We start from the raw sequence: 22604 nt of genomic DNA on the forward strand, positions 1-22604 counted from the left end.
CATCCCACTTACAGGACTGTCCATCAGAAAAGCTGGTTTGTACCATTACCGTGGAGCCATTTTCTATGGGAACAGCCTTACGCATACATGCATCTGACAAATGTAAGGATGGACAGAGACAGAAATACTGTGAAAGATAACCTCCCCTTCTTCAAGGGGATGATAAACAGTTTTAAAACCTGCACAGGCCAGACTTGGGCTAGCACTGCTCAAACACTCACCAGTGAAACTCCCAGAGTTTTTTGTTAAAATCCTTATCTGCCAAAAAGGTGCACAATTTCTAAGATTTGCAACACAGTTAAGCTAATTTATGGCTGTTATGGAGCTAACACTTCATATTTTGTAGATCTTAAACACAGTTTCCTCTTCTCTTTGCTTTAAGTATTTTTATTATAATAAAAATAACATCCATAAGAACCATCACGCAGTAATGCAAAGTCACAATCGGCTCAGACACCACGATTTCGTGACTACAATGCAGCAGTAAAGCAGGTCTGGTCTGGGGCACTTGTGAGCCTTCACAAGTGACAAGTGAAGTCAGCGCTGCCGCTCAGCCCCGCAGGAGAGCAGGGTAAACAACAGAAACCCAAGCGTGGCGTTTCATAAAGACCGTCATCCAGCCACTGCTAGAGTGCTTTTTAAAGATCAATAAGTTAAATTCTAAAGGCACTCCAGGGACAGACTGGTCATTTGAAATGAAGCCTTCGGTGGGCTCCCCCTCCCTCCTACAAGCTGCTTTTTAAACTGAAACGCAAAGTCTTGGGCAAGCAGCAGTAACGCCTTATCTGCTCACATACAATACTGCAAGGCAATGTCTTCCCCTGCTCCCTCCCCTCCTCCCCCCTTAAAGCACAACAACACTGCAGATAATATGGATTACAAATTTGCTCAACAGTCTTTGCATTAGGATAAACAACTACAGAACTACGATAGACAAAATAATAAGAGAAACAGCTAAGTTTAACACCAAAAAAAAAAAAAAAGCTATTTTTTACCTGTTTTCCACAAAAAGGTTTTCCTGGGAGCAAACTGACTGAAAAATAAAAAAGGCATTGTATCAGACGTTCTAGATATGCTCTGCTGTTCCAATTCCTTCCTTGATTTTAGAATTATCTCCCCTGTTCAGGCTTAAGGGGATTTCAATTCATGCATCATTTGCATTTGCAGAAGACAAGAGGGAAAAAAGGTCAAGAATAAGGTCAGGCCAGTAAAATAAATTCCATGCATTACAACACATTGCCAATGAGGGGTCTCAGTTTGGAAACAAACTGAAACTTCTCAGTCCTGAGATCAGAAGGCGGCGGTATGTGCAGAATACTGGCAATTCGAAATGTTTTTTCCCTACATAATATAAGGTTCCACTGGTCTGCCCTACCACCTCAAAATAAGATTGCAGGAGAGCACAGAGCTGCAGGTAGGAAGGACAAACAGGAGGAAAGCATGCAGAATTGACAAAGTTCTTCAAAGGGAGAGAAGATACTGCAGTACTTCGAAATACTGTGTGATTTCACATTTTACGGTTGGAGAAGGAACAGTCATACCCACATTGAGATATAAAATGATGATAATCATCTTAATAATAATATTAACAACAATAATAGTTTAGTGCAAAAAGGTTCTCTGCTGGAGGACTTAGATCCCAAGAAAGGTGAATGGCTCAGAAGAAATAAATCCTATGGGCAACTGTATAATTCTTTTAGCATTACTTAATTTTTTATGCAGAGAAATGAAGCTGTGCTCAATTTCCCGTGAATAATTCTCCCTCTTTGATTTTTTTCATTTCCCTCCTATTTCATGTTCCCTACACAAAGTGCCTTGTAGCTGTCATTGAATTATATCTCCATGAGGTACAGAAGAAAGGACAGTCAGTACTTGCACTGAATTTAAACAAAAGGCAGGCAAAGTGAGGCGGGCACCAGAGATCATGCCCATTACTTCTCTAACAACAGGACTCAGCTCAAAGAATAATGCAATGCCATCATTAGCCATGTCAGATTTTAATGGTACGTGATATGCACGGATTTGGGATGTTTCTGTTTTGAAAAGGGTGAGCTACTCAAAGAGCACTGGCCAACACCAGAAGCAACACCCTGCTCCTTCCCAGTGCTCCCACAGATGCCTGGGCAAAGTTTTCCCTTGGCACTGCAGCCAGTGCCATCCCATCAATTTACACAGGGAAGGAATTTAGCCCTGAGAAAGCAATGTGATTTCTCGTTAAAGCTGTACTTCGCCCATGCAGCATCCACATCAGGGAACATCTGAGAGCTCTGTGGGCTTCCCAGGTGAGCTCCCACCCTGCACTGCAACTAAACACGCAAGGCTCTGGGCTGCATTGGTGGCAAGAGCATCTCTCCTTAGCACACAGCCTCAGGAGATCAGGAGCAAGTTCTCCACTGCCAGGGACTGAATTCCCACCAGCTATATAGCAGACCTAGTGTTTCACACCAGGCCAAGAAGAGACACAAACTGTTTCCTCTAAAACCACTGGGATCCTTTGCACAGCTACGACACTACCTCTTCTCTCATTTTATGTACCTTACTCACAAAGTTTCTTTAACAAATGTGGCTGTGGAGACTTCAGCATAATTCTACCTACCTACGAGCATAGTGCAATCACCCCATGGACTTGTACAACCTCAACTGCGGCGCTGTGTCTTCAGTTTGAGGTTCATGATAGGCATTTGTGCATTGACTTTGCTGCAGCCACATTTCCAAAGCAGCGTTACAACTGCTCCTCCAGAACAAGCAAGTAAAAACCTTTGCTTAGACCAGACTACTGGTCTGTGTCCCCCACAAAGTTACAAAAGGAAAGGGGCACGTACCTGTTTGGAATTTTTAAAAAAAAATTATTTTTTTCAAGTTTTTAAAGAGACCGGGGCATAAAGCAGAATAAATATCTGGGATTTATATTTTATCAAACATGTGGAGAGGTCTGCTCCCCTTTCAGTGTCTTGATGGGAACTGCTATCAACTGCATTATAGACTTCAAGACAGAGTCTGTAATAATTCCAATTGGATAGCAATTTAGGCTACTACAAGGTCAGGACTCATTTTCCTGATCTATAGCATCAACAATGCTCAATTTAAAGCACTGGGAAAGCTTAAGTACACAGCACAGCTGTTGTCAAAAACATTCTTAAAACACTTGGCTCTTGTATACTCAAAACCACTGACAACAAACCTACAAAAGGAAAAAACTTACATAAGATTACCTACAAATTCACCCCCTCGGAGACCTCTGCACGCAAGATTTCCATTAGGGTGCTCTGTATGACTAATTGACATTTATGAAACGAGCATTTCGCTCTACCAATTTCACAGAGCCTTTTAAAGTCTCAACTGGAAAACGTTCATCAGCCCTGCCAGTGCAGTAGGTATACTGGGGGTTGCTGCGCTTGTTTTTAATCACATTAGCCAACATAGATAACTATTAACATGCAGCAATATCCTGCAGTGGATACCATCAGGTAATCATTTTCACGTCAGTTAACAAGACGTGATAAATCTCAGGCTTCCAACTAATGCTAATTGCTTGATCTGCAGCCATAAACAAAGGCTCTGTACAGCAGTATGGGAGTTTTAGTACCTACGGGCATATGGTAGCCAACACAAGGCATGTCTTTGCTTTGGTTTTATTAATTTTAAACCCTCTTCTTCCTCATCTTTTCCTACTAGGAGGACAGGACAGGCTGAAGCCACCTTTTCAAATATTTCTTTCATGACTCTCTTTAATCAGAGAGTGATAAAGATCCTCGGTGGTTTCTTAAGTAGAGGAATCATGATTTATTTTATCTAAAGGGTCTGGCTCTTCAGAATACAGCCAGTCAAAAATAGCCATTATGATTAACAACAAAAAATAAAAATTGTAGTGTGTTTGCTTTAATAAGTTCCGTGTGTACCATGGGCAATCCTAGCATTTGTGTAAGTAATAAAACATCTACATTTTTCAGTGAATACAAAATGATTACTAGAGAATACGTTTATGAACAATGGATGGTCCTTATGTGATTCTGGCTCATGAGGTTATACATTGCGTTAACCTTCAAGAATGAAATTTCCCCCACGTAATTTGATTGCTAGTCTTTAGAATCAATTTTCTGCATGCTTAAAAGCCAAACGTAGTGTACCATTTACGCACGCATTTGGTATTCTCCGCTAAATCTACAATTTGAATTAATCCACAGGGAAAGAACAACATACACTTTTTTATTATTATTCTTTTTTTTCTTTGTCTTTCTCAAACAATCTCTTTTCAACCTGCTAAAAGCAACTAAAGCAGTTCAGACAAGAAACTTCTTTGCAAGACCCAGATACTCCAGGTCCTCTGCTTCAGTGAACTTGGTTGTAAAATTCACAAATTGTTGTAAAACTATGGTTCCAACAAAAACATGTTTTAAAAAGGAAGGTTGTAGGCTTTGCAATTAAAAAATAACCTTGAAAATAGCTTTGAGCATAACAGAGCTCATGCAGCGCTGTTTTACTGTTAGCAGCCTGAAAAGTTTGAGGTGCACTTTGTCGTTCTTATTTCAGTGAGCTGGAACGACCACATGTATTAACTATTGATTTCTTCACCAATCCTTTTATTGAGAGATCACATTAGCATGCTTCTCAATCTCTGCCACTTGCTATGACTCTATACGTGACAGGAGTCATTAAAACCTCCAGGTCCCCTTGTCAAAATTTATGCTAGCCAACGCAGCAGATGGAAAACTTGCCAGGAAGTATAATTTAAACTGACTAATATCAGACTAATCATCATAAGGACTATCATAATGATGGCATTATTCATTAACATATTTATTTTGTTAAAAGCTTCCCACTTGGAAATGAAGGTATCTGGCGCTCTAGAGTGCTGCAAAACCCAAGGACGGACACGCAAGCTTTTTGGTGGCTGGTGGGGGGGGTCCAGGTTAAGACAGTTTTCACAGCACTTGAAACACGCAGAGAATTTTTTGCCCCTGTCACCAGACTGCCTTTTCCTCCTAAATTTTGTTCCAAGTTCTGACTCTTGGGTTGATCTGTTATCCGAAGAGTTTTGGGTACCTCAAACACGTTTTGAGAGGGGGTTCTAGGTGCAACAAGTTACGGCAGTACTCTTGACCTTCATGGCTGCCCTTTGGAGACCTCTCATGCAAGCTCTTTTCATGCATACTCTAATTAGAAGTGAAGAATCTATAATCCATTCGCTAAGGTTCATAAGCAAGGCACTGATAAAGGCTTGACTACAGCAGTGTAAACAGTATAGAGATAATAAAAATACCACATGATTAATCCCTCCCTGTCTCTCTAAATCTATAGTTTGCAGGATGACAAGGCTTAGGTACCTACCTCGGAGAAACCTGGGGAAAACTGGATTAATTAATGATTGCAGAGGGCTTTAAAACTATAAAGTCTTACATGCAGTAAGTGGCTACCTATAACAGGAAGCCATTGCTCTCTTTCCTAAAATTGAAAAAAAAAAATGACTTTGTCCACCACCACAGCCACTGACATCATCCTAAAAAACACCTCGTATCTGTGAGGAGCGCTCCACTCGAAAAAGCTCAGCTAAGACACACGTTCCTGTTAATATTATTAGTACAGCTTGCTGAAATTCACTGCACTACGATGCTCAGGAACACCTGCAATAGCAGGGAGAGAGAGCAAATGAGTGGATATGAGAGAGAGAGGGAGAGATCCCTAACGCTTCTGATCTTTAAAAACGCTCACTCCCAATCCATTTAAAATGCCTGCCACAAACCACACTGTTACTTCGGGTCCTGCCACTCGGAGATGCTAACCCAAAGAACCACAACAACCTCCTGCGTGGGCAATTAAAATGCTCACTGCTTGCCTGGCTTTAAAACTCAAGTATCTAAAGATTAAAACAGCAGCACATTGCGGAGCAAACTTCAGCACACTTTTCCAGTCACCTCCATTCTCCCAGCCTGGCATTTCTAGCTGCTGCTTGTGATAGAAACTGCGTTATTTTGGCAGCAACTTTCCACATAGTACTTTTCAACAGCATTTTGTCTCATTTGAAGTCTGCTTCAAAACCCGAAGGCTTTTTGGGTTTGCACAAGCTCCTCTGTAATAAGTCAGAACCAGCAACTTTCATATAGGGAACAGGTTGCAAAGAGGCTTTTGCAGCCCTTGAACGACTCCGTAACTCTACCATATATACTGTGACAGTATCTACATCAGACCCACGTGCCAAAACCAAAACATAAACCAAAGGGCCTCCACTTTCACTGAAATTGTCTCAGTCAAGAAAGAAAAAGGGAGGCTAAAAACATTTAGATGTGGCAAGCTACTTACTAAAAAGCAAAATTACTTATCACAAGTGAGACAACACACACCTTAAAACTATACAGCGTATTCTGCTAAAGAGAAATAACTTGGATGTGTGCAACTCCAAAACCAGAGCCAAACAAAAGGGTATCTATACTATTAGCCCTACAACGTATGAACAGTTGTAATTTAAAAGGACACTGCCAAATATGATTTTCAGTAACAGTTTTAATTGGATTTATTCTCATATTCCTCTTAGTGGCAGAGCTCCCACTGAAATGTGAGATAAAACAATAAAATGTTAACTTTTTTCTTTTTTTCCTTTTAGGACCCCGTCATTACAGTATTATAGCAAATTATGATTTTTTTCCTTTTTCAGGAATACGAGGTACTACGCACAGATGTTTCATATTTAAGAGTTTTCCTCTAGCAAAACAGCTTGTTGCACAGGTTCTGCTTTTTGGTACAGGCAGGAATCATAATGCCGATTTCATCTTATTCCTTTCAGAATAAAATCATCAACAATGTGACCGACTCTTTTTGATGGCAGAAGTACAGTTCCTTAATCGGTCATTTCAAAAAACCCACGCAACTCCATGTTTAACCTCCGGCTTTTCTTTGTTCTTGGTGCCTTAGCGCTACAGCCCTGGTCCGAAGAAACAAAACCACGAGGAGGCTCTGCAGAAAGACACTTACGAAATGTGATCCAGCTCGAAACAAAATATGAAATAACACAGCTATTTGAAATTATGGAGAGTGTCCATTTAAATCACTGCTCTTCGGTTGGCAAAAGGGGGTGGGGAGAGAAGGAAACCTAGACCACACGAACACGAGCATTCAAAGACACGGGGTAAGCACTCCCCAGACAACATGCTGGGCCTGATCTCTCCTCTACCCTTCTTCCCTAAGACTCTCATCACCTCCTTCTCCAGAAACCAACCTCCGCACCTCTCGAGCTCCTCTCGGACCCTCTGCGCCAATCGCCCTTCCCTGTCGCCTCCAGCTCCACAGGGCAAGTCCAGCTGCGGTGTTCCGTGTCAGAGGGGGACAAGACTGTCTGACTAGCGGCGAAGGTATTGGCACTAAAGAGGCAATTAAAACAACTACTCACATCTTGTGCAAATATTCTCTCCCTCACTCTCTGATACTCCTCTTCTCTCTCTTCAATTGATTTACTTCGTCTGTCATCTCTAAATGGAAGAATTCTGTTTTGCTGAGCAGAAAGAAAACCAGGAGGGTTATATAAGTTGAGCTGTTAAAAACTGCCGTTAAGTAAGTGTCAGCTGAGAATAATAAATGTTCACTTAAACAAATGAAGCATGAAAAAACGATAGCTGTCGTTCCTGCCCGGAGCGCCCTGCGGGGCTGGGCACCCCAGGGTTTCCAGGTAGATACTGCCCGCGGGTTCGTAGAGCGAGTGGCCGAAAGGAGGCTTTCTGCACGCCTTTTTGTGGACCCGCCATCCTAAAACCGGGTGTTCTCACCCCAAGCCTAAGTGCCATTGCTCTCGACTGCTAAGATGTCTCGACTCCCCTCGAGGAGGCGAGGAGTGGGAGGGCAGGCAGCGCTGCACCACCTACGAAATCGAGGAAGAGGGAAACTAGGCGGTAAGAGCTACGCTGCAAACCCTAGAAGAAACCCACCAAGGTCTATGTGTATGAGGAGGAGAAGTCCCAAATATCCAGCACGCCAGCTTTAACCATTTCCACACCATAAAGGAACCCTCGACTTCAGTTGTGCTGGGAAAAGAACGGCCATTTGTGCCTCTCGGTAAACCACAGTGCGGGAAATGGCAGTGCCGTGGGAGGGAGGAGAGGAGAAGAGGACCCCCAGCAAGAAATGCTTCATTGGCAATTGGGTTTCAAGCACTACTCCTTCTCCCCCTACGCCCCAGCACCTGGTGAGACAGGTCATGATGTTTTCCTTTGGCTGATCCCCATGTTCATCATACCCTGAGAATGCTTGGGGTTTGCTTTCGAAGCCAACTCAGCCGCAGCATAACTGGCAAGGCTGCTGTGAGCAATTCAAAGTCAAAGAAAAAGGGAAAAAATGGAAAGGAAAAAAAAAAAAAAAGAGACAGGAAAAAATCAGTCTTTTGCTGAAATCAAAGAAGAGCAGCAATGAAAGACTCACTGGCAGGTCCCTCCACAAATATAACCTATGCAAAGAAAACATACGCTGTCTTCTTACCTGTGAGAATTTTCTCATACAAGCGATTCACGTCAGAAACCATTTTGATTTTTTTTTTTTTTTTTTAATATATTCCACATACACAGCTTGCACTGGGTTGAAACAGCACGACACCCGCTTTTAAAGGCAGCACAAACACACACATTTCCCTGGCACTCCCCTACTCATCGGGCTCACCTAAGGTAAGGTAGTGTTATGGCACAGGCAACACAGAGGGGGAACATCTGCCACAGTACATGCACAACAAGCAAGTAAGTTACACAGACAGTAAAAGGTGGTGAGGGACCAGGAGGAGGGAGGGAACTAGAAGATGAAACTGATTTCTTTTTGGTCAAAATTTATTTTAGGATTTAAAAAAAAAAAAAAAAAAAAAAAAAAATCAACCTGGCCTCACCATCATATGTTTGGGGCACTTTTTTTATTTTTTTTTTTTTTTTTTTTTTAAATTTTGGTATTTTTCCTCTCTCCTTTTTGGGCTACATCAGCTTATCACCAGTCCGTACTGAAATCCAACTCTGAACGGGTACAACGGAAGGAGGAAGCTGTAAGGGAGCGGAACAACTGCCATAGTTAGGCGAGACATTGAGAAATGCGACTGACACAGCCTTCCACGCAGCCCGGAGCCGCTGGCATTCCCCCTCCCGTGGGCATGCAGCAAGTCCTGCGCCAAGCAAACCACCCATGCAAACCCCACACACTGCCACGGCTGAAGCGGCCACGCCGGGGCTGGATGCTACCCACGGTGGTGGTACGTACGCCAGAGGAGGCGGGGAGGGGGGCAGGAGGGCAGGGGAGGAGGAGGAGGAGGAGGAGGAGGAGAGCAACAACAAAAGAACAACAATAACATCAGTCAGCCCACCTTCAAAAACAGAACAAATTTCAGCAACTCTCGAACCGAGAACCAACCTGATTGTCTTCTTTATCAATACTAGAGTTATCTCGCTTCAAGATAAATCGCTTCTGGGATTCTTCACCTTTTTCATCTTTTAAATGTTCAGAAAACCTTTGCTCTGGTCTGCCAGCAAAGTAAAACATAGCAATAAAAAAATCTTTCTTTTGGTTTTGCTTTGATCTTTATTTCTCAGTGCTCTTTGTTTTCACAGAGGCATTCAGTGCAAAAGCAGTTAACATTCGTGCTCGTGGCGAGACGCTGCCTATAGCTGTCTGAGGCTGCTGTATCGCTGCTAACTGTTATTGCTATAAATAGCTTTTGTTGTTGTTGTTGTTGTGTAGCAAGGAGCGGGAATCCAAAGTCTCAGTCACTGAAATATTTAGACTCTCCTCACTGTGACTGAAGGACAGGGAAAACAAATTAACATACTGTAGGTTAATTTGCTTCCTTCAGCAGCTGTGACCTCCGGCAACACTGCCGCTTAGCGAAGCCTATCCACCTTTAAAAGTAAGGAAAAACTGACAGAAATCTTAAAAACCAAACCCAAGAGTTTCCTCACTCCTAATAAACAAAACCGGTAATTCGAGGCACTGATGGTGTTTTGCTTAAACAAAGTATTATCTCATCACCATTCAATGGGGAAAATACTCTGCAACAATCACAACAGAATCAATTAGTTCACCGGTTTAAACTCACCCAGGTATCTATTTATTTATTTTTAAAAGCCAAAGCCCCCTGGTTAAAAGCTCAACATTTGCAGGTCCGTAAGCTGGGAGGATGCTGTTCCACATTCTCACCTTGCGCATAAAGCAAATTTTAAGGAGCATCTCACGTCACCGAACTGGTCACCGCCAACACCCTGTGGCTGTCAATACATAGCACTCCAGCCCGCACCGCTACCGAACCCAAACCCGTAATGTTTTAAGCCCCACTGATGTCAATAGGGTAACCGGTGGCCCGGAGAACTGAGCTGGGATTCACACGCTGCTATCACCCAACTGAGGCATTGCTAACGCACAAGCTGGTTTATACAACCAGTAATAGGCTGTGTCACACCATGAGGGTTCCATCAGGGGACACAAACCTTGTGCTCAGCTCCTAACAGCTGTAAAGGCAGGAGATGCTCGTGCCTACTTAGAGACCTACATAAATGAGACACGAAGCTTCCACTGGCAGTAACGGACCAGTTGCGAAGAAGTCAAAAGGTAGAATTTACACAAGCGGGTGACTTCAGAAATAGTTTTTAAAAGTCCACAGTAAACTTCAAAATAAAAATCCCAGCTTCATCTTGTCTCAGAATGGAAAAATTAAACCAGATGCGTAAATCAGCCACCATTTTGTTGTTATAGCATTCAGATTTGCACTTAACTAATTAGCAATGGGTTTCAAATCAAAATACAGCACATATTCATGCCATAATTACGGTCCATTACAATTCACTGTCAGATGTGCAGGAAACATTTGTAATTAACTGTTAGAAATACAATATTGAGAGACAGCAGCCCTCCTGCCTCGCTTTCCGTATGAATTTGAAGGACTCCCACTTCTGCTCATAATAAGCATTTGCGTGACAAAGCAACAAAACAGACTAGCCTGATTTCCGCAGCTTTTGAGAATTCCAGAAACCTTTGTCCACGAGCTGTAAGTGCTAGCAGATACAGGGCCCAACAGATGAAAGTCAGCAGACTCTCTGGATGCCCCACCAGCCTTCTTTTTGGCAGCCCAGAGGAGCACGGCTCTCCGCATAGGTTTCTAACCTAACGGGTCGTTAGTGATGTTTCCTCATAAACAGAAAGGCTACAAAGCCCCGTTAATGGGTTGCTAGGTGGGTTGTTCTGCCTTTGCTCCCATTAACGAGCGCTGTGCCTGCGCACCCAGAAAAGAAGATTCATTCCCTCAAGTATTCCGCTTTGACAGGACCAGCTGAGGAATGTTATTTTTCTGGTTTTACATCCTAACACACAAACAATGCTTCTGCAATTATACTATCAGTGTAAAATTTATAGTTGTAAACTATCCGCTGAGCATCTAATAAACTATATACCGACCACAATAAATAACTGGAGGTTTAAAATGCAGAGGAAAAAGAATGTAATCAACTATCAGAGAGAAAAAAAAAAAAAAAACAACTTGAAAAAGCCATTTGGTAAAATGTCTCCTCCAACTACCAACTTATTTAAACAACAATACGGTTTTCATCCTTCATAGCATTATTTTCATTTCTTTAATCCCATTTTCACTTCATTTACTATTTGTAAAATGTTTCCACTTGTCAGAAGAGAATGGGAGAAGCGTGAGATCAAGCCATGAGCCTAAACTAATGATCCGGTATGTGCCCGTTAATAAAATTAATCTACAAGCCCAGTAGGTGATGAATCTCCACAGCTGTGAAAAGAAGTTTGCCTGGGTGAACAGGCAAGAGCATTACGGAGCGCCGCAGTACTACGAGCGCCAGGAGAAGGTCCTTCCCCGCCAGTTGTCACTGCAATTCCAGGTCACTGTTGCCAGTGAGGTTGCAAACTGCGCGACCTGTTCGGTTTCTAAGGATGCAAAGCCTGAGGGAAGTCCATCAAGTGAGAAATAGGATACCACAGCAACAAATGTCTTCAGGCACGCCAGCCTACGGGCCTCCCTCAGTAAATGCTCAAATATTCAAAATCAGAAAAGGACAATTAGTTGAGAGGAATGGAAACTAAGGACTATTCTCAAGAAGATATCGGAATCCAGCAATACTTGCATATAGAGTTCGGGGTATTTTTTGTCAATACCGTTTACTGCATTTTATTTTTTTTTTAACATCTATTGCAAAACCCTATTGTTAGTAGGATATAGATGGCAAATTAAGCTTAAAAACAATGAGTGGAACCAAATGCTCTTATTGTTTGGGTAGAGAAGAGGTTGATTCTGCAAAGACTGGGGTCTGGTCCTCTGATGGAAGTCAGTGCAAGTTGCACGTTCACAGCTTTAAAGTCCCCTATAATTGTATAATGCATTTGCTGAAAGGAAGTAGAACCACTGTGGCTATTCTGGGGAAATCTGTTGCCTTAGTTTATGAATTCGCAGGTGAATCAACTGCTTGAAAATGGAAGAAAATAATACGTAATTTAGAGTAAGAAGCAGTAGACCATCAAGATACTAATATAGTATATAACTACAGTAATACAGCAGATACAGTGAATTCATCTCATGTGAGTCCTAAATGAATCACAATCACATTTACTTTTCTTCTAAGCTTTTTTACCTCAGATGCTGCCAGTAGTAAAGTCTGTACAATATACCGAATTGTGTTCATACATGTAAGGGAGTGAATTTATCAAGCTTATTTTCAATACTAGCACAAATTAAGATCTTACTCAAGTCAAAGCAGGGTTACCAATTACTACCCACAAACCCACAGAAAATCGGGAACTTATTTACTATCCGGTTACTTAATTTAAACCTTCAAACCCTAACCACACCTCAGTTTAATTTTAAGTTGTAAAAATGGGATTTGCATAGCCTTTTTGAAGAGCCATTGAGTACTTCTGAAGACCTTATCACTAACTCGAGTACTCTATTCGGGGATCTTCTGGAAAAAAAAAAAAAAAAAAAAAAAAACACAAACCCAAAACAACATACAATATCTATCCTATATTGGTGGCCACACAGTACACCCATCTACATGCTAACAACAGCCTGCAAGAAAAGACACAAATGCAGGCTTACAAAGAGTGCTGCCCACATGTACGATATTATTTCATTCAGCCCCCATATCTGGAATCAGCGGATCACCCGAGAACCTCAAACCCCATTACTCCAAAAAAGCTTAAGGAAGAAACACCAATTCCCTTTTGAGTCAACAGGACTTTAGCAGTTTGAGGACTGTATTGCGAAAAATGGAAAGTATGACTCAATTATACCTTAAAGGCTCAGAAACCAACACATGGGGAGGGGGAAATCACACAGGCTAAAAAAAAAAAAAACCAACAAGTAAACTCTGGGGTGGTTTTTTGTTTGTTTTGTTTTTTATTTAATATTAGCTTTTGATCATCCAAACTTTTATTGCTTGACAGTATGGGTGGAAGCAAAACATCTGTGCCCTAAAAATGCAGCTTCACAAAACCACAATTGTATATGAACTCATTTAGTATTTCCTAAAAGTTGTCAGGTAGGTCAGTTAGTCATCTTTCTGGCAACGTGTTTCAGAACAAAACACACAGGGCGTTTCCTCCTTCCTTGTAAAGCTTTTGACCAGGTGCTACGAATGTTTAAGAGAAATTGGATCTCAAAGTAAGTCCTCGGGCAGCTGCGCAGCCCCCTTCTCACCCCAGATCTACCAGAGAGCCTAGGCCCTTTCAGCAGCCAAGACACCCTCACTTCTCCATCCTGCCTAGCGAGGTAGCACCACGCTATTCAGGTAGGTGCCACCAGGATATCTATAGGGGAAACAGGAGGTGTCCTGCAGCACCCAAACCTTTCGCCGTGAAAAGCTTCCTGAAAATCTCTGAGCCTCTACGGACTTCTGCAAAGTCTGCTCACGTCGCTCAAACTCTTGGGAAACCTTTTTTTCTATTCTGTTTTCTTTCATAGTGGAAAAAAGGGAAAGGATGGATTACAAATTAACTTTTGGGGAAGTGATTAGCTTGCCTAATTGCCAGATGCAGCACGTAACAGACCATCATTAAGCCCCCTACATCCAGTGTTTTTCCCTGGTTCACAAGTACTTCTGCATACTTCACTGCAGTATAAGCTCCAGACTTGGGGAGAGTATCCCTGGAGGTGTTCGAGGCCAGGCTGGATGTGGCCTTGGGCAACCTGGTCTAGTGAGAGTGTCCCTGCCTATGGTAGGGGAGTTGGAACTCTATAATCTTCAAGGTCCGTTCCAAAAACCATTCTATGGTTCTATGATTCAGGCAAAACCTCAGAGCAGTACTGCTTTCCCAATTCTAGTGGCTCTGCTCCTTTCTTATGCATCCAATGATCATTTCAATTCCTGCAGCCTCATTTTTGTGTTGGGAGATCATTGTAACAGTCATGGGAAGATATGGGTCAAGTTTCTTATTTCTGTGCCGGGAATACTTTCACTGTGAGGGTGACTGAGCACTGGCACAGGCTGCCCAGAGAAGTGGTAGAGTCTCCATTCTTTGAGATATTCAAAAGCCATCTGGATGTTGTCCTGGGCAATTGGCTCTATGTAGGCCTGCCTGAGCAGGGGGTTGGACACGATGACCTCCAGAAGTCCCTTCCAACCTCAACTATGCTGTCATTTCGTGAAACACTAGGTCAGATATATAGTAACAAATCTACGGCAGAACAAAGCTCCATCATTACCACTTTTAGATGCTTTTTGTGTATGCTTTTTGTTTTGCAAGTTGGTCATTAGCATTTACTATTGTCATTTTATAGTTACTTATACCTTACTTAAGCAAGGACCCAAAAAAAGACACTTTTCTGGACTCATTCCTTAGAACAAAGCCTATACTTTAGAAATGGTAAAGCTGGAATAATGCAGAAATGTTTTGCTGATTAAGATTTTGATAGCAACATCCATTATAGGATTTTTTTTTCCTAGTATCATTATGCCAATTTTAATGTGAGCTACTTCCATTCACTTCAGTAGAGTTCCTCTCAATTTATCTCAGTATGACAGAAAACAGAGTTCGTCCCTCGGGCATAATTTTTTAGGTGGACTCTTTAAGGAGAACTCCCCCTTACGTGCTCATTTAATGCTTCTCATTCCGAGTTAACCATTGTAAGTAGTAATGTAAAAACCCCCCAAACCCTAAGCCCTTTAACCAGGTATTCACTATTTAATCAAATTACACATTTTAAAAACCTATTGCAGAGTTGCTAAATTGCTATCGGGATACACGGAATAAGGAAGTCACAGGGCATTTCCTTACATCTGCCATGTTTAGAAGCAACCGAACGCAGTTTCATAGACCTCTATTTGCATGGGAGATTAGAAATTAAACGCTGGGGACGGCAGGGCGGGGAGGGGGGGGGAAATCTGCACTCGTTTAAAATAAGTTAATTAGCTCTGAAATAACTGGCGAAGAAACAGGAAACACAGATACCACACCAAAAGGACAAATGGAAAGAGACAGGCATGAGCAGAGTCACTGTATGAGCAGAGCACACCAACAGCCTGGGATCGTCAGGGCTGCCTTCTATACAGCACATAAATCTTTATTATGAGGCATATGTTTCTGACAGCACCACAGCGCACAGGCCGTTGCGAGACGCCTTTCAAAAGAAGCAACAACCTCACCATGTGTGGAAAAGATGGGTTTGCCAGGACAGCGCCTGATGTAGCCAAAAATCTAGCAAGTGCTGTAGCACGAGCCATCTGCAAAAGCCTCCCAGGTAATAGCGAAGCACCTGTCCGCAGGAATGCGGTATAGGAAAGCGAGTTCAAAAGTGGAGATCGCTGCGGTGCGCAAGAGTCTAAAAACAATGAACTTCGCATTTGCAAAGCGATGTTCGTTTAATGCACGTAATGGGGGAAAGCATGTTAATGTTCCTCTTGCAAATGAACAGCAAGAGCGAGTGAAAGATAGGTAGGGTAATGGGGCTAGGAACAGGCAAAACACCCCCCACCCCCCCACAGGTACCTCCAGGATCATCATATGGCAAACAAAATGAATAATCGACAAAATTTTCTTCCACAAGGATGCCATCAGGAGGGCAACGGGACGGTGAGAGCGGGGAAGAAGCGCTGCTGCCGGCAGGATTCAGAGCCGTCGGGAAGTTTTAGGGCACTCTTATGCAGGTGTTCTGATGGTCTAACAATGTTTTCTTGTTATTTGCACTTGTCTAATTAAACTGACTGCTCAGTCCAACATCACATTGGCCTCTTATTTTGAGGGCATGCTGTGACACAGCATGGTGGCCTTTCTTGCTTTGCTCGTTTGTGAGCATCTACTACATCTGCCCGCTGTGGGTTTTTTTTGGTTTTATGCTGGAGGCTCTCCCCGGGCTCCGCGTTACCACCATAGTAAAGCTACGTGAGCATTACTGTTTCTTTGCTTTACCTTGTGGGCCAAAACTTTACTATCTGCAGTAAAAATGACTGGTTTGATCATGGATACATGGGAATACATTCTGAGAATGTGAGAATTTACAGAACTCGGAAGCAAAATATCATCACTGTCAAAAGGCCCCGACATAATGACGATAGGCAGAATTCTAACCCTACAGGTGATTATTTGATTGAATTCTCTCAGAACAACATTTTTCAAGAATGAGGGCCCAGAATTACAGGCTTCATGTATTTAGGGGCTGATGGATGCTAAAACCGAGTTTCAAAAAGTCAGAGTCAGAATTTAAATACAGATAATTGTTAAAGTACAGTGCAGTTACATTATCACAACTTAATACTTAAAAGCACTCAAGATGGCATTTCAAGCATTTAAAGGTAAATGCCTCATTAACAGATTGCTGCTTTTATGGTATGACTCACTAACAATTTCTGTTATGATGATAAAAGCACACTGAAAGCCATCAAAAAAAAAAAAATTAACCCTGTACAGGACAGCTCCTTCAAGGTGCTGTCTTCTTGGTAACACAGGGGAAAAAAAAAACCTCAAATACCAAATGCTACTTTCTTCCTGGTTAAAGACTCTATATTCTTTAACTTTTTTTTTTTTTTTTTTTTCAGAATAGCATCTGGACTCTAAACATGTTCTGCATTTAACAACAAGGATGTGAAAAGTCACAAGTTATTCTGACAGGCATTCTCCCCTCTCATTGGGGTTGCAGATAAGTCTGGCAGGAAAGAAAGGAAAGAGCCAGTAATGGTACATGGAAGTGACATCCCCCTGGGCTTTTCGTTCAGAGAGTCTGAGGTTCACTCTGTCGCTCTTGCCCACTCCTTCAAGGTGCTGAGTCCCAATACCCCAGCAGCACGATTTCAGTGGGACTGGCACCAGTAGCGTTTTCCATTATGAAAACGCTGATGAAGCTGAAGGCTGCAGGATGGACAGAGATGATGTACACTGAATCTCTTCTATGCCAAGTTATTCTGTGTGAGGACCAAGCAGAGGGCCAAATCCTGAAGGCTTTCAAAGTATATGGTATTTAAAGAACCGGATCTAATGTTGAGGTACCATAAACACAACTCGTGAGCCTCACAAACTTCCCTAAAGCTTAACTCCAGAAACTCATCCCATTTTAACCTATGGATGCAAAAGCATAGTACATCTTGACTCCCTGAGAGTCTGCCAAAGTACAGGCTTCAATATTTGACCCGGTATTTTGGGGCCAGAACACAGAAATCTAGCTCTGAACTCAGGGGGAAGGGGGCAGGGCAAAGGCACACTGAAACACCAGCTCTTCTGCCACATGGGGCTGAAATGCATAGTCCTGTCTCAGACAGGGACCATTTTCAGAGCTTCAAAATGATCCACTGTCCTCCTGTGATCGAACTAGGATTATTTCTGTGCCCAAGGGACCTGCTTCTCCTGCTCCACTCCCCTGGATTGGACTTAGTTCTTGATATTCAGGATGGCTATCAAGATTGAACATTTTGCCCAGCACCAACTTATTGCCAGCTAGTAGAGGCTCGTAAGTGGTAGCGTAGTTTATTACAGAATTCATTAATATTTGATTTTAAGGATGTGGCATTCTTGGTAAGTGGCTTGAAGATCAGTGTTGCATAACTGCTTGCAATCTATTTAAAATTACATTTTCCTATCTTAGAAGTTCAAAAATTAACAAGGAAGAGAGAAAGAAAAAGGAAGCAAACTCAAGATTTGAATACTACCAACGAAGGCAAAACAGTTCTCCAAAAGCCGACTGTGTAATGAAGAAACCATTAGTCTTCTTTAAATGCCCCAAGCATGCCAATCAATATCATAATAAATTCTTGTGCTTACTTCTACTTCCGGCCATGAACATTTTTCCCATCTCCAGGAGGAAGACTCATGGACCAGAGGTCATCCCATGAACAATCACTGGCCTGAAGAAGAGCGCCGGTTTTTAACAACCTGTCACAGACAGCCTTGCAAGGCTACCTTGGAAACAGCGAACAGAAGCAAATGACTTTGCTTTAACACACAAATTTCTCAAAATTCACAATATTTTTTTCTCATTTCTAGCGACCACGGCATATTTCCTACATTAAACACGAGGCAGGCCACAGAAGTGTAAGAGGCAATCACTAAAAATAATTTGGAACACCTCTAAAATTTACTTGCTCGTGTATCAGCACTTCATTTCTGAAATGCCCGGAATTAAAGACATTATTTCACCTACTACTGACATACAGTTACCTCTGAGGAAAGCACAGGGGCCATTTCAGATTTCCAGATCTGCCTCCAGTGATTTGAAAGTATAAATGACCAAACAGCAGCTTGATTAACGGGCACTTTCCTGCTACAGCTCGGACGAGCATGTAAAGACGTTGGTTAATTACTCATGCAAGGAAGAGCTTCCCTCAACCAAATCACCTACTTGCTATTCCATAGACCCCTCTTCCTGGGTAACCTCCCATCTCCCCGCACAGACCAGGTGATGATAACCTCCTGCGTTTATCAAAACTTAACGCTATTCAGTGGTGTGATTGCAAGAATTAAAAAAAAAAAAAAAAAAAAAGAGAAATACCATAGATGTCCCCTGATTAATATTTAACTAACATTTCATTAGAGTATAGAACAGCTGTAAAGTATATGTCCACCTTAATTATAAACAATTTAGTTTTGATAAATTACATTAGATGAAAATTTAATATTGGAGCTGTTAGAACTGGTTCATTAACCCTAACATCTCATTTACAAAGTAAGTAATTTCCATGGGTCCAGTATATGCCTTACACTGATCGAAGGAAGAATGAAGCCAGTATGTAAGGATCATATTCAGCCCAACCTCAAGTCTACCAATTATTTTATTTTTCTTCTGTATCTTTCATGTAAAATAGCCATGCGACTAAAATGAGATAATGCCTGCTCAGAAAAAAAGGCTGTCCTATATCAAGTATCATTAAAATAAAGAACAGAAAAATTAAAAAAAAAAAAAAAAACACACCACCACAAAACCAAAAAACAACCTGTGACTGGGAGGAAAAAAGCTCAATCTCTTCCAGACGCGCATCAAGCAGTGAAACGATGAACGTGTGCAACCTCAAATAATGCATTTAGTGGAACAGTGGCAACTTTACGTTTGAAACAAATGCCTGCAGTGTAATACTGAGATATTGCTAAAAAGCCTAGCAGTCATTAACATACATACACCCCAAATTGCTTCTCCAATCGCCATGTGACTGGATAAAAGAAAAGCAATTCCTCCATGTCAGGTGGCTCCCTCCTGCGATAGAAAGCCCAGGCGTTGCGGTGCTCGAGGAGGCTCAGGCACTGCTGGAGGCAAAGGTTTCCTGAACCTCAGTGCGAAACAACTAATTCCCCTTAATGCTTTTCTAAAGCATTTTTTGGGAAGTTCCCCGTTCCTTCTCGAATGTGAAAGTCTTCCCCTGCTTGGCATGCAAGGATGCTCTGGCTTGCAGCAGGAAAGTCCAGAAAGGAGCTAAAGGCTAAAACCTAAACATCACAGCAATGGCTACTGGGGCACGGGGCTCTCCTAAACATGATTACTATTGCACTGAAAAAAGTTTTTTCTAATCATGTTCCTAATTTAATCCCAGATTGAAATAAACATATTGGTTTTGTATAAAAATCTCAAGAAATAAATTCCAGGAAAACCAACATAATTTGTTACTTCAAAGCTATGTATGTTACTATGTAGCTACATCAGCTCATAGTTATCATTATACGTTATTGCTTTATTATGTTCCTACTAAATTCTTAGTTGCATAACGTATTAGTTCATCTTAAACTGGAACAAAATGTCATGTCTCAGACAATTACAGTGTTATTTCTCTGTTGTAGAGGTTTTTTTTCCATTTTAGTTGTACCCATCTACTACGCACCCTTATATTTCTCCATACATTTGTAACATATGACACATATACTGTTGCCCAATCAGTATAAGCCAGAGGAAAAGTATAGATATCTGCAGTTTCTGCTTATTTCTTAGTAGTCAAGGAGCAACTATTCTGTAGTGAAGATCGGAAAGAGATAGGAAACAGAGAAATGGAGTGGACTCCATCATCCCTTGAAGAAAAATAATGCAAGACTCCAAGGAAAAAAAAAAATAAAACCAGAAATAATGGTGTTCACATATGTTTTCCTGCATCATGTGGCTCATAAAAGTGATTTTACTCTTATGAGATCCTTACTTTGTGTACATATATGATAACCAAGGATAGCATAGGGTGCTTAATTGCAGCTGCAATACCATACAGAAGATCATTTGCCGGATAACTATTCCATATTAGAACAGGCAGGAAAAACCCCAAACTGTGCTTCAAACTCTCTGGCAAACATTGAATGGCTTGTGATTTTACAAAAAATAAGATATATGCATTCAGGTACACAGTTGTAACTAGTACCATATACCTAACCGAAAAAGAGCCGTTACCAATTGCATGTGGAAAATGTCCCATCTTTCCCATCAGCAAACAACTGCTTAAAGAAATTAAAGTCATTTACATACACTGAATACTTTATTCAGTCAAGGGGAAAGGCATACTTTTCTGCATGCTCCAAAAGCTGTAACATTTGGCATCTCAAGGAATTCTTCTTGGCACCTCTGCCTAGGGTAAAAAAAACAATTCTAGAAACTATTCCTCATGGAAATTGCCAATGTTCAGTGAATGCCATTTTTCTGCTATGTCTGTAGGATCCTGTACCAAAGTTCAGATTCTTATCTTCAGATAGTGAAATTGGCACAGCCCACCTTTAGTGGTATAGGTGTTATCTACAAGATCACTCAATGTATACACAATAGAAATCTAAGGAGAACTTTTCCTCTCTGCTTGTGATTCAAACCACTCTTACACAGAGGAGACAGAATAACAGATTGTATGTTATAACTACCGAGGGCTTGTAGGTAATTCAAAGTACACACCGTAGATTATATCTTCTTCTGCTGATACAGTTCAACCCTAGATTATAAGGAACCCCTGTAATACACATAACATCTTAGTATTGCCCAAAGTTTTTCACGCATCTCAAAGGCACCAAAAAATCTTCCGACTGGGCCGTTATTATATTAACATTTACATATTAACAGAGTAAGAAGAAAGCCAAATATTAGGAGGATCATGACTCATGGTGCTCTTGAAAAAAAAAATTAGTCATAACTGAAGATGGGATGGGAGTATTGGTATAAAGTTTGCAATAGGTATGTTACACCCTCAGAATGTCTGAAAATGTCTAAATGCAACCATTGTATATTCTAAGCATTCCACCTTCTCAATTCTGATGAGCCCTGCCACTCATGCTTATATAAAAACGTACATGAATGGATGCGTGGGCTGTGGTACAGACGTACTTGTCACATGGGTGATGATCTCAACCAGATGAAACCCCTTTTTCATTTACCAATCCCACCAAACACACTTCCCCTACATTTCGCCACCTACCTACAGATAACCAAATGAATGAAACTGATTGAACTGATACGTGTAACAATACGAACAGTTCTGCAAAAGGCTCTAAACCAGTTGTTTGAGAGGAATTATGAGGAATATATGGAAGAGAAGGTGGCACATACACGTTTTTTTTGCGCCAACTTGGGATGCCCTGTCTAACATATTGCCTCGATTCCAAACTTCTGTTTATATCGTATTTCACTGCCTTAAGTTCCCCATACATTTCAGTATATCTTTAGATAGATGACAGGCAGACACAGATGACACAAATATACCTATTACAATGGTGACACAAGAGCAGTTTCATACTGAACAAAGCAGACTTCCCATTTTAAGTAGTATTTGAACTCTTTGACCATAAAACCAAAGCAACAACAAAAAACCTCCCTCATTTTACGGTCAACTTTTCGCATGTATACGGCTGAGAATAAAATTTTTAAAAGTTGGACAATTTAGTTAGTCGGACTATGTAAGACATGAGACCATGAAAAAATATACTTATTTTTCAAAGTTGTTCTTTTTTAACCCAGTCTTAATTTCAAAAATCATATGGAAAGATAACTTGTTTTTAAAATCCCCTCTTCCGTAATGAGAGCTACAGTACAGAGACTTAACTATATGAAGATTAACAAACATTTGGGTAGTTGAGGTCACCTCTCTGTGTTTTAAAATTTCATTTCATAAAAAAAGCTTCCAAAGCAGTATGACTTATTCACATTCCGATAAAATTTTAAAAGATAGACACCTTAGATTAAGCTCTTCATCATAACTGCAAAACTGCCGTTG

At 41.3% G+C, this 22604-nt stretch overlaps 1 protein-coding gene across 12 annotated transcripts in view; it reads right to left on the reverse strand.

Annotated features, from left to right (window-relative positions):
- The window catches only part of ARPP21 (cAMP regulated phosphoprotein 21), a 206583-nt gene that overhangs the window by 72713 nt on the left and 111266 nt on the right, over positions 1-22604 (reverse strand). For 9 of the 12 annotated variants that reach the window (XM_082498959.1, XM_082498966.1, XM_082498965.1 and 6 more), the window contains 3 exons: positions 9367-9475; positions 7382-7483; positions 996-1033 (listed from right to left, as the gene is read on the reverse strand). The exons of 1 other annotated variant lie outside the window; for it this stretch is intronic. In XM_082498959.1, the coding sequence (XP_082355085.1) occupies positions 996-1033; positions 7382-7483; positions 9367-9475 (249 nt within the window). The remainder of the gene's footprint in view (positions 1-995; positions 1034-7381; positions 7484-9366; positions 9476-22604) is intronic. 2 more of the 12 variants (XM_082498957.1, XM_082498956.1) reach the window with 1 other exon arrangement.

The sequence above is a fragment of the Vanellus vanellus genome, assembly GCF_965231255.1.
Source record: "Vanellus vanellus genome assembly, chromosome: 2".
NCBI lineage: Eukaryota > Metazoa > Chordata > Aves > Charadriiformes > Charadriidae > Vanellus > Vanellus vanellus.